We start from the raw sequence: 13,871 nt of genomic DNA, 5'->3' as shown, positions 1-13,871 counted from the left end.
GGCGGTCTGGGCGGTCCTGGCCAGCATGGTGAGATCCGCGGGCCAGGTGCGGGGGGCAGGAGGAGACCTGCCCAGGGGCTTGGCAAACCCTGGTGGGGCTCGAGGGTGCTTTGGGCCTCGAGGATGTCGCTCCAGGTACGTTGGAATTGGACGGTTCTGAAATCGCGCGGATTTAGCTTGCTTTAGCATGGCGCCTGATGAGTGCCCCGCTGGTTGCTGCTGAGCGTGCCTTGGGGGTGTGAGTGACTCTGGAGGCCCTCTTGGCTAATCTGCGGTTTCCAAGCATTGATCGCACGTGCCCCGCTGCTGTCCCGCTGTCCGCAGCCCGATCCCTCAGCTCTGCTCCTCGTCTGGGTCTTCACTACCACCGCTCCCAGCACAGGCAGGCCTCGCAGCCCGCCCACGAGCACACACACGGTCCGAGTCAAGTAGCCGCAGCTAGCAAATGCAGGAGATTCAGATGCCGGCAGTCCCTGCTCCACCAACACTGGCGGCGCCCCAGCCGGCCAGCGGTTTCGTCCGCTTCGCCAAGGACAGCTTTGCGGGCACTGTCGGTGAGGCACCATGCTGGCTACCAGTGCACTACCATCCTGCTTCACCACAGCTTGAAAAAGAGCGCTGCCGTGCCCGGTCGGCTGCTCCCGCTTGTGCTTCACGCCCGCCACTGGGGGGAGCCGCCTGTCCCAAACCACACCGCCGAAATGCGTCACCTCCCTGGCCCTGCAGGCGGCATTGCGGTTACGATGGTGGGACACCCCTTTGGTGAGCCCTGCTGCTGGCCAGCTTCAGCCAGCTGCGGTTTGCATGTACCGCATGTAGGGAGGTGAACGCCGGCGCCGTTGCTGTAGGTACAGATTGATCGTGGTAGCACTATTCCTCTCCTACTCCTCTCCCGTTTAATGCGCCTACCACATGCCCCAACTGGCAAGGTGCACGGCTCACTTGTCTGCATCCGGCATGCTTCTCCCCCTTTGCAGACACAGTCAAGGTGCGGCTGCAGACACAGCCCTCGGTCAACCCCATCTACAACGGCGCGATCGACTGCGTGAAGAAGACGCTGCAGTGGGAGGGCGTGCCAGGGCTGTACAAGGGCGTCACCTCGCCACTGGCAGGGCAGGTGCGGTGGCGGTGGCGGCGGCGGCGGCGGCGGCTCCGCTGCTGCAGTGTGTGTCTCCAGCCAGCAAGCACTGGCTTTGCCGTTGCATGCCCTGCTGTCGCTGCTCAGAGTGCCCGCCCTCATCATGCCATGCCCGCCTGCCCCGCAGATGTTCTTCCGCGCCACGCTCTTCTCCGCCTTTGGCGCCTCCAAGCGGTGGCTGGGCACTAACGCCGACGGCACCACTCGCGACCTCACCACAGCAGACTACTACAAGGCCGGCTTCATCACCGGCGCCGCTGCTGCCTTCACTGAGGCTCCCATCGACTTCTACAAGAGCCAGATCCAGGTCCAGATGGTGCGAGCCAAGGCAGATCCAACGTACAAGGGTGAGCAAGGAGCAGTGCTGAGCGCCTGATGGGCGGGATGTGGCGCACGCGCGCGCTGGCAGCAGGGCACAGGCATGCGCACCAGGGCGCAGCAACGTTTGGCCGCGTTCTGCCTCTGGCGGGTTGCTGCTGGTGTAGCTGACCAGCGTGGCACCTCGCCTCTCCCTTCCTCGCCCCTGTGCAGCTCCCTACACCTCTGTGGGTGAGTGCATCAAGGCCACGGTGCGGTACAGCGGCTTCAAGGCGCCCTTCCAGGGCCTGTCGGCCACGCTGCTGCGCAACGCCCCCGCCAACGCCATCTACCTGGGCAGCTTTGAGGTGCTGAAGCAGCAGGCCAGCAAGTACTACGGGTGCGCACCCAAGGACCTGTCCGCCCCCGTGGTCATGGCGGCGGGCGGCACCGGCGGCATCCTCTACTGGCTGGCCATTTTCCCAGGTCTGTAGACAGGCAGCAGGAGCACAAGGCGCATGGCTTTGGGGAAAGAATGTGCCAAAAGGCACTCGCTTGGGCGAGCAGAACGTCTGCATTCCAGCTTGGTCTGCCGCAGCCCCGCTGCATGCTCATTCTCATGCCGCGATGCCTGCTGCTGCTGTCTCGTGCCCCACTCTGCAGTGGATGTGATCAAGAGCGCCATGATGACCGACTCGATTGACCCCGCGCAGCGCAAGTACCCCACCATCCCCTCTACCGCCAAGGTGAGCCAGCAGCTGGACGCGCAGACCTGCTTCTCACCGGGACCAGCAGCCGAGAGGTGCTGGCTGCCAGCGCTCCCAGCTGCTGCCTGTCGTGTGCCGGCCTGCCGACCGAGCAATGCATGCTTGCCCTGCCCTGCAGGCTCTGTGGGCGGAAGGCGGCCTGTCCCGCTTCTACCGCGGCTTCTCGCCCTGCATCATGCGTGCCGCGCCTGCCAACGCTGTCATGCTGTTCACGGTGGACAGGGTTAGCCACCTGCTTTCTGACCACTGAGCACAGGCCCTCCAGCTTGAGTGTGCCATTTCATGACGACTCTTCCCTGCTATGCGGCTTCGCTGTATTCCCAGCACCTGCCCCCTCGGAGTGCGGGCTGTTTGCTGCCAATGCCTAGTGCCCCGCTTCTGCTCCTCTGCTGACCTCGCCTACCAACCAACACACTGCTGCCTGCCCGGCCCCTTGAGTGTATCACCTTCTGGCCTGCCCCCGTCTGCACCCTGACATATCGTTTGCTTTTGCCTCGTACAGAATGCAATGCTGAGGCGCCGCCGCACAGGCCCCAATTTTATCATCTCATTGCCTGCCTATCCCAAACGACTCCTCACATTTCCTTGCTTGCTGTTCGCAAGACCTATTTTTCTCCGACCTCATACATCCATGCTGTTTTTCTTCTGATCTCTTTGCTGCTCAAGGTCTTGAACCTGCTTGTAATTACTCCACATCTGGCTGCTGGCTTGCTCAGCCCGCCAATTCTGCCTCCTCAGCCCATTTTGCTGTATTTCAGCATGTCCTGCTCACTTCAAACTCACGCTCCCTTCCCTAAGCGCTGTCTGCTGCGTGGTCGTCCGGCACTGTCCTGCCCTGCCAGCCCCTATCAAAATGATCGTGTCACCGCCCTGGTGGGTTATGGTTGCCTGCTGGAGGTCTTCAACAGAGTGCCTGCCCGCCTCCCTTCTGCTGCTGCCGGCCTGGCTGCCGCTGCGCCTGCTGCCGTCAATCGTGGCGGGACCGGCAAGACGCTGCTCCACCAGCTTTCCTACAGTACAGGGCCGGTCGGTCAACACGAGCTGAAGCCACGACGTGCTGAGCCTGCCCAAAACATCCCAACCAACCAACAGCGCACTCACTGCTGGCGATTGATTGTTGCTGCGCAGGGTGTGCGGGCTCCAGCGTCGGGAGGGGCTGGCTGGCAGAGGAAGAGGGGCGCAGCTGGCTGCGCTTTCGGATTTCATGCTCCCGCCTGTGCCGAGCTGGCGCCAGCATGCAGGCCGCCACCGGCTCTCACCCGCTGGGCGTCCCATTTGTAGCATGGGCTGCTGCAACCAGCACTACTCGACACACACGCATTAGGAATGGGGCTGCAGCAGCTGAGCCTGACGCCCCTGGTGCCCTCCGGAATGGAGGTGAGAGGCTGCGGGGCCTGCCCCAGGCTGCTGAAGCTCCAGGCGGCCCCCAGACGGCCCTCAGCAGTATCACGCGGCCGGCTGGCCGTTTCTGCCTCCTGGCAGCCAAGGTGGTGGTCGCGGCCCAACGCGGCTGCACCTCGCTCGCTCGGCGCGGGCCCAGCAGCGAGCGGCACACCCCAAGACAGCCCTCCGGTGGGTACCACTGTGTGTGCACCCCCAGGTGGGCTAGCTGCACACCCTACGACACCCGCAGCGCCCGGTGCCGCCACGTGCGTCGAGTTGCCGCCACCTGTGGAGTTGCTGAACTCTGCCCACGTTCGTGCAGAAGGAGAAACCTGCGTGCCAGCTTGTACACCCAAATCCCTCCTCCCTCCTCCTCAGTTTCTCCGCGAGGCTGCGTAGTGTGGGTCCCCAGGCCCTGCCGTTCATGCGGTTGTGCCGCCGCACATGCCGTGTGCCTGGGCGTCGGGCGCAGGCAAGGTGGACCTGATCGCGCGGCATGCAGGAGTGACAGTAGCGTACGGAGAAAGGACCGACTCTTGTCGCCGCCGCCGCCATTGCAGCTGCCACCGCCACCGCTGGGCCTTTGCCGCACCAGGCGCTCTCCGAAATTCTCTGCGCTGGCAGGTGTTGGCCAGCCCGCTGCGGCCGAGATGCAGGGATGCGAACATTCTGCAGCACAAGCCGGGCCCTTGCACCAGAGTGTTTTTTCGCTGGAGGACCGTTTGCTGCCTGCTCCATGGCTGCTCAGTTTGTGGGTCCTCGGGTCGCACAGAGGCAGCAAACCTCCGCTGCCGCTAACATCGCTGCTTCTGCCAAAACAGCTGCATTATCCATCGCTGTCTCTTTGCACTGCATAACGTGGCCGCGCTGCTTGCGGCTGCAAGGCGCGGTTGCGTGAGTGCATCTCCTACCGCCATCACCCTCCTCCTCCAGTCTTTGCGTCGGCACGTTCACAACACACTTCCCACATACGCAGCCCTATGTGCCAGCTGCGTCTTGAATCTGAAGCCAAGTTGCAGGCGCCGGCACTCCCCAACGTTCCCCAACGCTCCCCAACTGAGTGTTCATTCCTTCTGAATCTGTGTTTATCAGGCAATGAACGCATCTATTTCCCGCCTGCTGATGCCAACAATGCAAAGGCACGGGACGGGGCAAAGCCGCGCCCACGCCTCGTTCCGGCGGCATCGGACGAAATTTTGCTGGAGGCCGGCATCGTGGCCGACGGCCGGACAGAAATGATAACCTTCATCTGTTTTGATGGACACACAACTACCTGCCCAATGTTCTGATGCCTACACGCCTTGCCTTTAGACACCTTTAGGCAACGTGGGGCAAGGCGCGCCGCCCACGCCTCACCTGCATCGTGGCGCCCCCAGCGGGCGTTGCCGCGCGGCAATTCAAACAGTCCCTGCCTCCAACGATCGATGTGCGGGCATGACAGGGCGGGCGAGCGACAGCACCGGCCCCATCGGACGAAGTTTCGCAAGAGGCCAGCATCGCGGCTGGCTCCCCCCAACAATCACAGTTCCAGTAACTGCAAGCACATCGGGCCGCCCTGGCCGGCGCGGGGAGCCCACCAGAAATGGCAATCTTCGCCGCAAAATGTTACACTTTTCAACCCCCCCTTCTGCCGCGTTTTTCAGAACCAACTCGGCACGAGGAATCGATCGCGCCGGGTCCGGGGCGCCAAAGCCACTAAACGCACATCACCCTGTTTCTGATAGCTGAAAGTGGGATGCGCTGATTGCTAAATGCGATGCGACAATGGCAGAATCCAAGGCGTCGAGTGCTGAAACCAAGGTGATGATAGCGGAGTCACAGGCAAAGTCTGCGAGAAACAGAATTTTGATAGAGGAGATACGCCGCCGTAGGCAGTGCAAGGCCGACGAGATCAGCAGCCTCACAGACGCCCAGCACACTGCGCTGGCGCGGCTGCAGTCCAGCGCCACCCTTGCAGCGCACGCGTGGCCGTGCCTGGCAGCTGGAGCCACTCCAGCAACCCGCGCTGCCGCAGCGGAGGCCTCGGCCGCGGCGGCAGCAGCATGGGCCACCACGGCATTGGGCCTGGAAGCAAAGGCAGAGTCCAGCGCTGCCCGCATGGCCTGCCAGCCAGCGGCGGAGCATGCAAGCTTAGCTTTGGAGTGGGAGGCAGCGGCTTCAGCGTGGCGAGCAGCATTTGAGCAGCTTGAACTGGCCAAGCAGGCGGACCCTGGGTCGATGGCGGTGCAAGAGGTGGAGGAGGCGATAAAGGAAAAGCGTGGCTTCAAGCACAACCGCCAGCAGTGGGGTGTGCAGACTGGCACATCGTGAACAATGGTAGCACGTCCTCGCCAGTATGCACCCGTTTGTATGTACCATTAGTGCCTGACCTTCTCCATTGCCCCATTGCCCTTTGTTCGTCACCTCGTGCATTCCACGGACACAGCTAGACCATGAGTTGCTCACTGCACATGCACTACCGACTCCTGACAGGTGGTTGCCTACCATGCCTGCCTGCATGTTTCCCATCCCTGTGACAACCACAAACCTTGACATTAGTGGCAGAAGGGATGGAGTGGCATGCGCATTTCTGACGATCGAGAGCTGGGAGAAAGCCGGTCGCCATGTCGGGCGGTGACGCGATTTGCACTTGCTCTTGTGGCCAGTATTGCTTGCCCCCATCAACAATGCAAGGACATGAGCTGTGGACCGAGATAAATTTCAGCTGCGTGTTATATCAGGGCGTTGCCTGCTTGATCTGCCACATGCCCTCCCTGTCTGACTGAATGTTTTGTAGCACTTCATGCTCAGAGGTAACAATGCAGAGCAGAGGAGCAGACCAGAGAGGGAATAAATGGCAAAGTGAGCAGTTGGGTAACAAATCATTCGCATTGCGCAAAAGCGGTTGGGGTGACGAGGAGGGCTGGGAGCCCTATCTCAGGCCTTCAGGTAGTTCTGCTGCTGCAGGCCGTCGCGGAAGGCCGCCAACACCAGCTCCACGTTGGCGGGCTTGGCGTTGTAGCCCATCAGGCCCACGCGCCAGATCTTGCCCGCGGTTGGGCCCAGGCCGCCCGCAATCTCCACATTGTACTTGTCCATGGCGTTCTTGCACAGCGCAGCCCAGTCCACACCGGCGGGCACCTGAGGAAGCAGGGAAAGAAAGGGTTGTTCGGCATCTGCTACCAGGCAAAGGCAGGAAGGCATCGGCCAGCCAACTGCCCGCAGCCGCTCACTGGCGAGCAGACAGAGCCTGGATCTCATGGGCAGCCATCTGCTGCTGCGGCCCCGGTCCCAGGCGCTCTGCTCAGCGGCTACACGCAGCGCCCGGCGCCGTAACAGCCCGCCCTTGCCTTGATGGTGTTGACCGTGACCAGGCGGTCGTTGGGGTCCTCCACAAACGGCTCCAGCCCCATGCTGCGCAGGCCGTCCCACATCTGCTTGTGCACAGCCTCGTGCCGCGCCCACATAGCATCCAGCCCCTCCTCTGCCACAATGGCAAGCGCCTCCCGAAGGGCATACCACATGCTGACCATGCCGGTGTGGTGGTAGGAGCGGGAGCCATACCAGCCCTGCATGCAGGCATGAGGGGTAAAGCATGTGAGCTGTCTGGCCAAGCCAGATGGATACACTTTTGAGGGGGGCGCCTCGGCAGGCGGCTCCAGCACCGTGCTGCAGCTACTTAGCCGCCATGTCGCTCCTTCCCAACCTACCCAGTAGTCTCCCACCAGGTGCAGGTCCAAGTAGTAGGAGCGGACCTGCAGCAGGGGAGGCAAAGCAGGGTTGCGATGCTGGAGTGTGTGCGCTGGTGGGGCAGGGGATCAGCCCTTCACCCCGCTACCTGACACACCCTCTCCGACATGCTGCTCCCCCGCCGCACTGCTGCCCCCGCACAGCCCCAACCTGGGCCGGCCCCCCACCTTGGTCTTGCGGTTCTGGACCTTCTGCAGCGCACGGTCGTTGAGCATGAGCGGTGCGCCGCCCGGCGGCGCCGACAGGCACTTTTGCGAGCCGCTGTAGATGGCGTCCACGCCCCACGCGTCGGCATACATGGGCACGCCGCCCAGGCTGCACACCGTGTCCACAAGCAGCAGCGTGCCGTTCTTGCGGCACATCTCGCCCACGCCCGCCAGGCTCTGGTGCACGCCCGTCGACGACTCGCCCTGGCACAGGAACAGCACCGCCGGCTTGTGCTGCTCCACTGCCGCTGTGAGCTCCGCCAGGCTGAAGCTCTTGCCCGCCTCTGTTTGCAGATTGACCACCTTGGCCCCAAACCGGCCCGCCATGTCGCACACGCGCGTGCCCTGCGCAGCCAGGAGGGCAGCAGCCAAGCCTATGAACCGCGTGTGGGTGGCACCAGGGCCCAGGGCAGTGGCGGCAGCAACATATTTACACGCAGCAAGGATTCTTGTTGGAGTGGTGCAAAAGAAGCACCCTCACCCAGATGCCATTGTTGCCAACGACAATCGTCTCGCCAGGCTCCAGCAGGTTGGCAATGGCCATCTCCATGCCCGCATGGCCGGTGCCCGATGCGCACAGCGTGTACTTGGAGTCGGTCTGGAACAGGTACCGCAGGCCTTGCTGCACCTCATCCATGATCTTCAGGAAGGGCGGGTGCCTGCAGCAGGGTGGAGCACGAGGATGGTCGGTGGTGGGGTCGGGGTGATTGCGTGCATGCCTGGACGCGGCTGCCTTTGACACCACCCCTGCTCGTGCATGCACCTGCATGCTGGCTGGTGATCCCAGGGCAGCAGCATGCAGAGCGGGAGCACCAATGCAGTAGCTACCATGCAAAGGCTCACATGTGGCCCAGCAGGGGCAGGCTCTGAGCGGCCAGGATGCGTGGGTCGGCGTTGGCGGGGCCGGGGCCCATCAGGTAGCGCTGGGGGATCTGCAAGGTCAAACCGAGAGGAGCAGGGGGTGGAAGCAAGTAAAGTGAAGTGCCTAGGAGGTGAGGCAAGGAGGCAGCGGGAGGCGGGATGAGCGCTGGTGCAGCCTGGCAGTGCTGGTCCACATCTGCCTTGGCTGCGCGCGTGTCCATATGCAATAGGGAGCAAGGCAGCGCCAAGGCCCGCACTGCTGAACTGGAATGCCGCGACTCCTTTGCCAGGTTCCCGGGCATTGCGCTGCGCCGGCCTGCCCACCTCCAGCACGCCCGTGGGACCCTTGTGGGCATCGCTTATGGCCGGTGTGGGCTCCCCAGGCCGTGCGCTGCCGAACGAAGCCATTCCCCGTAGCTGCTGAGAAACTTGGGAGGCCAGACGCGTCCTACGAAGGATGGCGGCCATCGGAGTTTCGGGGGAACGGGCAGCCCACTGCCTTTAGCAATTCACAGGTGGACCAGCGCGTGAAGAAAAGGGTGTCTACCACCGCTGGAAGGCTTTCGGGCCTTCCACCGCCTGATGCAACCGATGGAGCCGCAGGGGGGGCAGGGACGCGCCATCGGCGCCACATGATCGCCTCATCTCGTCCTCATGCTGCGCCCGCTGCGGCGGCTGGCTGCAGAGGCGCAAAACCCAGGGCCTACAGAGGCCGCCACTCCCGGCTCATCATGTGATCACCATGAGGGGATCAGATCATGTGGGTGATGCAGCGGGCGTCAATGCTGCAATGCTGCCACGGACTGGCCACGGCAAGCCACTTGCACGGAAGAACTGACAATAGCTGCGGCAAAAGGGAAAGCATGAGCCTCTGCATGCGCATTTGGCCATCGTGGGGCACATGGCATGCAAGCGTCACAGCGGTTGCCAGCCAATTGGCTCATGACCAGCTTCACATGCAGACGCACATATCAAGGACTGAGACCCTTTCTGGGTGGGAACCAGCTTGTTCAAAATCAGCTTTCAGAATCATGGGGCCTCTTGCCTTATCATTGCCAAGCCATTCACTCGTCACACGCCAATATGTACAGAGCACGAGGGTGCCATGCAGAAAACTCAACCAGGGGCATGAAGCTCGCTGAAGACATCTGGCGACGGCGGCGCCGCCAGCTCAGCGCCGCTGAACACGGTAAGCCCGGCGCTGTGCTGCCCCACCCTAGCTGCCATCCAAGATGATGCACACCAGCTCCAGTCAGGACCTGCTGGCTACACTTTCGAGCCCGCAGACAAGAGCGCCGGAGCCCCTATCCAAAGACACGCTCAATGCAAATGTGAGCCAATCTGCCGGTTCGGAGGGTCGAACAGTGCGGGGTGCACGGCGCGATCGAGCATGCAGGGCTTGCCCTCCCCACTGAAAAGCCCTGGCCTATCTCGCCCCTGCCCTCCCTGCGGCTGCAGGTTATTGAGGCCGAATATGCAGGTTGGTCTGCATGATGGCGCCCCCGAAGTGGGGGAGCAGGCAGCAACCAAGCTGTTGGGCGGCCCTGGCTGCCAGCGGCGGGTTCCTCGCCAGTGCAGCCGTGAGAGGGGCATTTGCAGGGCAGCGCAAGGAGTGCAGGAAAATTGCCAGCCAGAGACACACAGCCCATTCTGACACGTGCTGCTGCCTGCAGTGCGCGGAGCGATTGCCATCAAGAGCGCCGCCTACCAGCAGCAGCTGCGGGAGGGCAAGGGCGCAGGCCTGCCATTCGACAAAGTGTACCAGTGCAACATCGGTGCGCCGCTGATCCCTTGAACACAAAGCAATGCCATGCTGGGCCTGCACTGGCCGGCTGGCACAGCATGGAATTGCTTGGCAGCTAAGCACTGTGCCGTGCTCGCTTGCAGGCAACCCTCAGATCCTGGGCCAAAAGCCCATGACCTTCTTCCGCCAGGTGCTGAGCCTGTGCGAGTACCAAGATCTCATGGAGCATGAGCTGGCGCCGCAGATATACCCACCAGATGTGATTGCGGTGCGTGGCGTGGAGGCGGCGTGGCACTTGCGACACTGGCGGGTTCCGCTGTGCACCTGCGTTTCATCTCCTCTGCCCTGCCCTCCCTGCTTCGCAATGCAACCGGCTTGTTGCATCCGGCTCCTTGTCACGACTCTAGCCGTGTCTTGGGGCTGCCCTGTAGCGCCTTGTCCTGCCACCCAACTCCCGCGCCCTGCCCCCTACCTGCCTGCCTGCGCTCTCTGCAGCGTGCGCGTGACTACCTGGCCAACATCCCAGGCGGCGTGGGCGCCTACTCGGAGAGCAAGGGTGCCGTCATCCTGCGCAAGGAGGTTGCCAAGGTGGGTGAGGGGCCTGCTTTTCTGTACAGAGGCAGGCTGAGGGGCGAAGTGATGTGTTGCTTGGCAACGATTCGAGGAGGAGGGCCCAGAAGAGGGTACTTATCGGGGCCGGGTGGCCGGCAGGCAGGCTGCCCCACCACACGTGCCTGCGCCGCCGCCTGCGCCGCAGGGCATCGCGGCGCGCGACGGCCATCCGTGCGACATCGACAACCTGTGGCTGACCGACGGCGCCAGCCCCGCGGTGCATTACATGATGAAGTTGCTGCTGCGCAACGACCACGACTGCATCCTGTGCCCCATCCCGCAGTACCCGCTCTACTCCGCCACCATCAAGCTCTACGGCGGCACGCTGCTGCCCTACTTCCTGGAGGAGAATGCAGGGTGGCAGACCACGCTGGCGCACCTGCAGGAGCAGGTCCACACGGCGCGCAGGTGCGGCGGAGGTTGTTTGTGGCGGGACGCGACGCGCAGCTGTCTCCTTCCCTCCTCTCGCTGCCCTTCCCACACTCTTGACTACAGTCACACCTGACCTGCCTCCTGCTGTCAACCACCTGTCCTTGCTGCGCATTCTGCCTGCCTGCAGCCAGGGCAAGCAGGTGCGGGCGCTGGTGGTTATCAACCCGGGCAACCCCACGGGCCAGGTGCTGGACCGCGAGAACCAGGAGCTGCTGGTCAAGTTCTGCAAGCAGGTGGGGTGCGGCTCCGGTTGCGGTGGACTGGGTTGGCGAGGTACAGCTGGGTTCGGCGGGCGGGCGACCCTGTCAACAGGGAGAGGTAGCGGGTGCAGCAAATCGTGTGGGGCTGCCAGCCACCCGAGCTCTCCAAGGCAATGCTGCTCACCACATGCTTGCTCACTGCCTGCCTGCCTGGGCTGCCGGGGTCATGCAGGAGTGCCTGGTGCTGATTGCGGACGAGGTGTACCAGACCAACATCTACGCCGCCGGCAAGGAGTTCTTCTCCTTCAAAAAGGCAAGCAGAAGAAAGAACAGGGATGCTGCTTGGAGGCTGAAGGGCGGGGGCATAAAAGCATGCCACGCCCATTCCGCCGCCCTGCAAGCAGCGCTGTCGGCTGCCTCCTCACCTGAAGCTGCCTGCATACCTGCCCTGCCACCTTCCCCGTTGCCCACCTTACCCGCCGTGGATTCCCCCTGGCCCTGCCGCAGGTGCTGATGGAGATGGGCCCCGAGTACAAGGACAGCGTGGCGCTGGTATCCATGAACTCAATCTCCAAGGGCTTCTTTGGGGAGTGCGGCAGGTGGGTCAGAGGGGGCGAGATGGCGACAGTCTCTTTGCGGGCATACGCAGAGAGGGCCGGCGCTGCTTGAACCGGGGTGCTCCTTCCCTCGCAAGCAGGATAACCGGCCTCATCTAGTGCTCACCTGACGAGCTGCTGCCTCCTGCTGCCGTCCGGCTGTGCGCGTGCAGGCGTGGCGGGTACTTCGAGTGCGTCAACTTTCCGACTGCCGTCAAGGAGCAGCTGTACAAGCTGGCCTCCATCTCGCTGTGCCCCAACCTCAGCGGCCAGATCTGCATGGTGCGCTGGCCATGCCTGATTGTTTGCGTTCCTGCATGGCATACTCCCACGCACGCTTGGGATGCCTGCCTCTCTTCAAAGGCCGGCCATGCCTCCCCTGAACGCGTGAATCCATTCTTGCACAGGCGCTCATCATGAACCCGCCCAAGCCTGGGGATCCCTCGTACGAGCTGCATACCCAGGAGCGCGATGCCATCCTGTCGGTGAGTTGCGTCTGCGAGGCGCTTTCTTGGTCCCAGAATGCCCCCTCGTCTATGCAGCACGTGTGTGCCAGCCTACTGTCTCGTTCTGACCCTGCCTGCTGTGCTGCCACCTGCGTGCCATGCAGAGCTTGAAGCGGCGGGCTGAGCTGGTGAAGAACACGTTTGACAGCCTGGAGGGCGTGTCTTGCAACCCAGGTGAGGCATGACTGCGGCCTGCCTTGCATGCAGCCTGCCTCGTTGTTTCATGCCACTCGGCAGCCCCTCTCAGCTTGCCTGGCCCCCGATGGAAGGCGCCTGTGCTATTTGCTGCGCCTGCATCCCCTGGAGCGCCTCCCGACCAGCCAGACATAGACCACCACCCACACTGCTCCCCTCGCCCCGCAGTGGAGGGCTCCATGTATGCCTTCCCGCGCCTGACCATGCCAGCGGGCGCCAAGGAGGCAGCGGCGGCCGAGGGCAAGCAGGCCGACTTCCTGTACTGCATGGAGCTGCTGGACCATACCGGCATTGTGACGGTACCAGGCTCGGGTTTTGGCCAGGTGGGGGGAGCGCTGCGGTGCTGCCACCCTGCCGGTGGTGTCGGTGCTGCCGCGACCGCTGAAGCCGCCGCTGCCTGTCTTACGCCGCGTGGGGTGCTGAAACATGTTTGCGCTGCGGCATTCCGTGAGGGGGGAGGTGCGTCATGCCATCGCCCACCCGGTGCGTGCCTGCGCTTTCTGCTCTGATGCAGGAGGCGGGCACGTTCCACGTGCGCACCACCATCCTGCCGCCCGAGTCTGACATGGCGGCGGTTGCCACGAAGTTCTCAGAGTTCCACCAGGCGGGTGTGGGTGCTGTGGCATGGTCAGCTGGGAGGGCTGTTGGGGGCAGGTTTGGAGCCAGGGGGGTCAGCCATCCACCCGTGCCTCACTTGAACAGCGCCGCCTTGGCCCGGCCTGCAGGCCTTCATGAACAAGTACAAAAAGAATGGAGAGGCGTGAAGCGGGTGGCAGCACGTGCGCCGCGAGCGTGGAATGCCATGCTGCCCTTCCAGTGCGGCCGCCCGTGCTGTGCGGCGCTGGACCCTGAACTGCAAGGAATGACATGCAGCAATGCTCTTGCCATGATGGCATACCCTCTGTTAGTATTGGCCAGCGAATGCTGTCTTCTTCTGCATGAATATTTGTTTGCTCCTGACGCCGACCATGCCCACGTGCCTGTTGAGCTCCTTTCAACACCTCATGGGCAATTTTTTGCCCCCAGTTTTTTATTCTCCTTCCTGCTGCTTGCCGCAATCTCCCATCGAAACCAATGCTCCGCATTTGAGCATCTCACGCCTGTAACCACAGGATCAATCATCGAGATCGATTAAGACAGAGACGACTCACTAATTGGATGGGCTGAAAGAAGGGATTGGCAAACACGTGATCAAGGTGGTCCCA

At 62.8% G+C, this 13,871-nt stretch overlaps 3 protein-coding genes across 3 annotated transcripts; 2 read left to right on the top strand and 1 right to left on the bottom strand.

Annotated features, from left to right (window-relative positions):
• Positions 1-445: 445 nt before the first annotated feature.
• CHLNCDRAFT_133472 (hypothetical protein) lies at positions 446-2,452 on the top strand (the record flags this gene model as incomplete). Its single annotated transcript, XM_005852157.1, has 7 exons — positions 446-554; positions 727-762; positions 978-1,117; positions 1,266-1,485; positions 1,670-1,921; positions 2,099-2,181; positions 2,321-2,452. 7 exons carry the CDS (start codon positions 446-448, stop codon positions 2,450-2,452), a joined length of 972 nt encoding a protein of 323 aa, XP_005852219.1.
• Positions 2,453-6,366: 3,914 nt separating this feature from the next.
• Positions 6,367-8,494, bottom strand: CHLNCDRAFT_29321 (hypothetical protein). The gene is made up of 6 exons (XM_005851823.1): positions 8,364-8,494; positions 8,002-8,179; positions 7,482-7,865; positions 7,275-7,319; positions 6,882-7,133; positions 6,367-6,705 (listed from the first exon to the last, which is right to left on the bottom strand). Exons 1-6 carry the CDS (start codon positions 8,432-8,434, stop codon positions 6,502-6,504), a joined length of 1,134 nt encoding a protein of 377 aa, XP_005851885.1. The 5' UTR covers positions 8,435-8,494; the 3' UTR covers positions 6,367-6,501.
• A 1,115-nt stretch (positions 8,495-9,609) lies between these two features.
• Positions 9,610-13,484, top strand: CHLNCDRAFT_29318 (hypothetical protein). Its single transcript, XM_005852156.1, has 15 exons — positions 9,610-9,712; positions 9,840-9,861; positions 10,055-10,156; positions 10,269-10,393; positions 10,621-10,713; positions 10,883-11,145; positions 11,297-11,402; positions 11,602-11,682; positions 11,877-11,968; positions 12,139-12,247; positions 12,373-12,450; positions 12,576-12,645; positions 12,835-12,989; positions 13,181-13,270; positions 13,392-13,484. Exons 1-15 carry the CDS (start codon positions 9,614-9,616, stop codon positions 13,428-13,430), a joined length of 1,524 nt encoding a protein of 507 aa, XP_005852218.1. The 5' UTR covers positions 9,610-9,613; the 3' UTR covers positions 13,431-13,484.
• Positions 13,485-13,871: the final 387 nt, after the last annotated feature.

This window comes from Chlorella variabilis (genome assembly GCF_000147415.1).
Source record: "Chlorella variabilis unplaced genomic scaffold CHLNCscaffold_1, whole genome shotgun sequence".
Taxonomy (NCBI): Eukaryota; Viridiplantae; Chlorophyta; class Trebouxiophyceae; order Chlorellales; family Chlorellaceae; genus Chlorella; species Chlorella variabilis.
The sequence above is the reverse complement of the archived record's forward strand: the minus strand, read 5'-3'. Positions and strand labels throughout refer to the sequence as shown.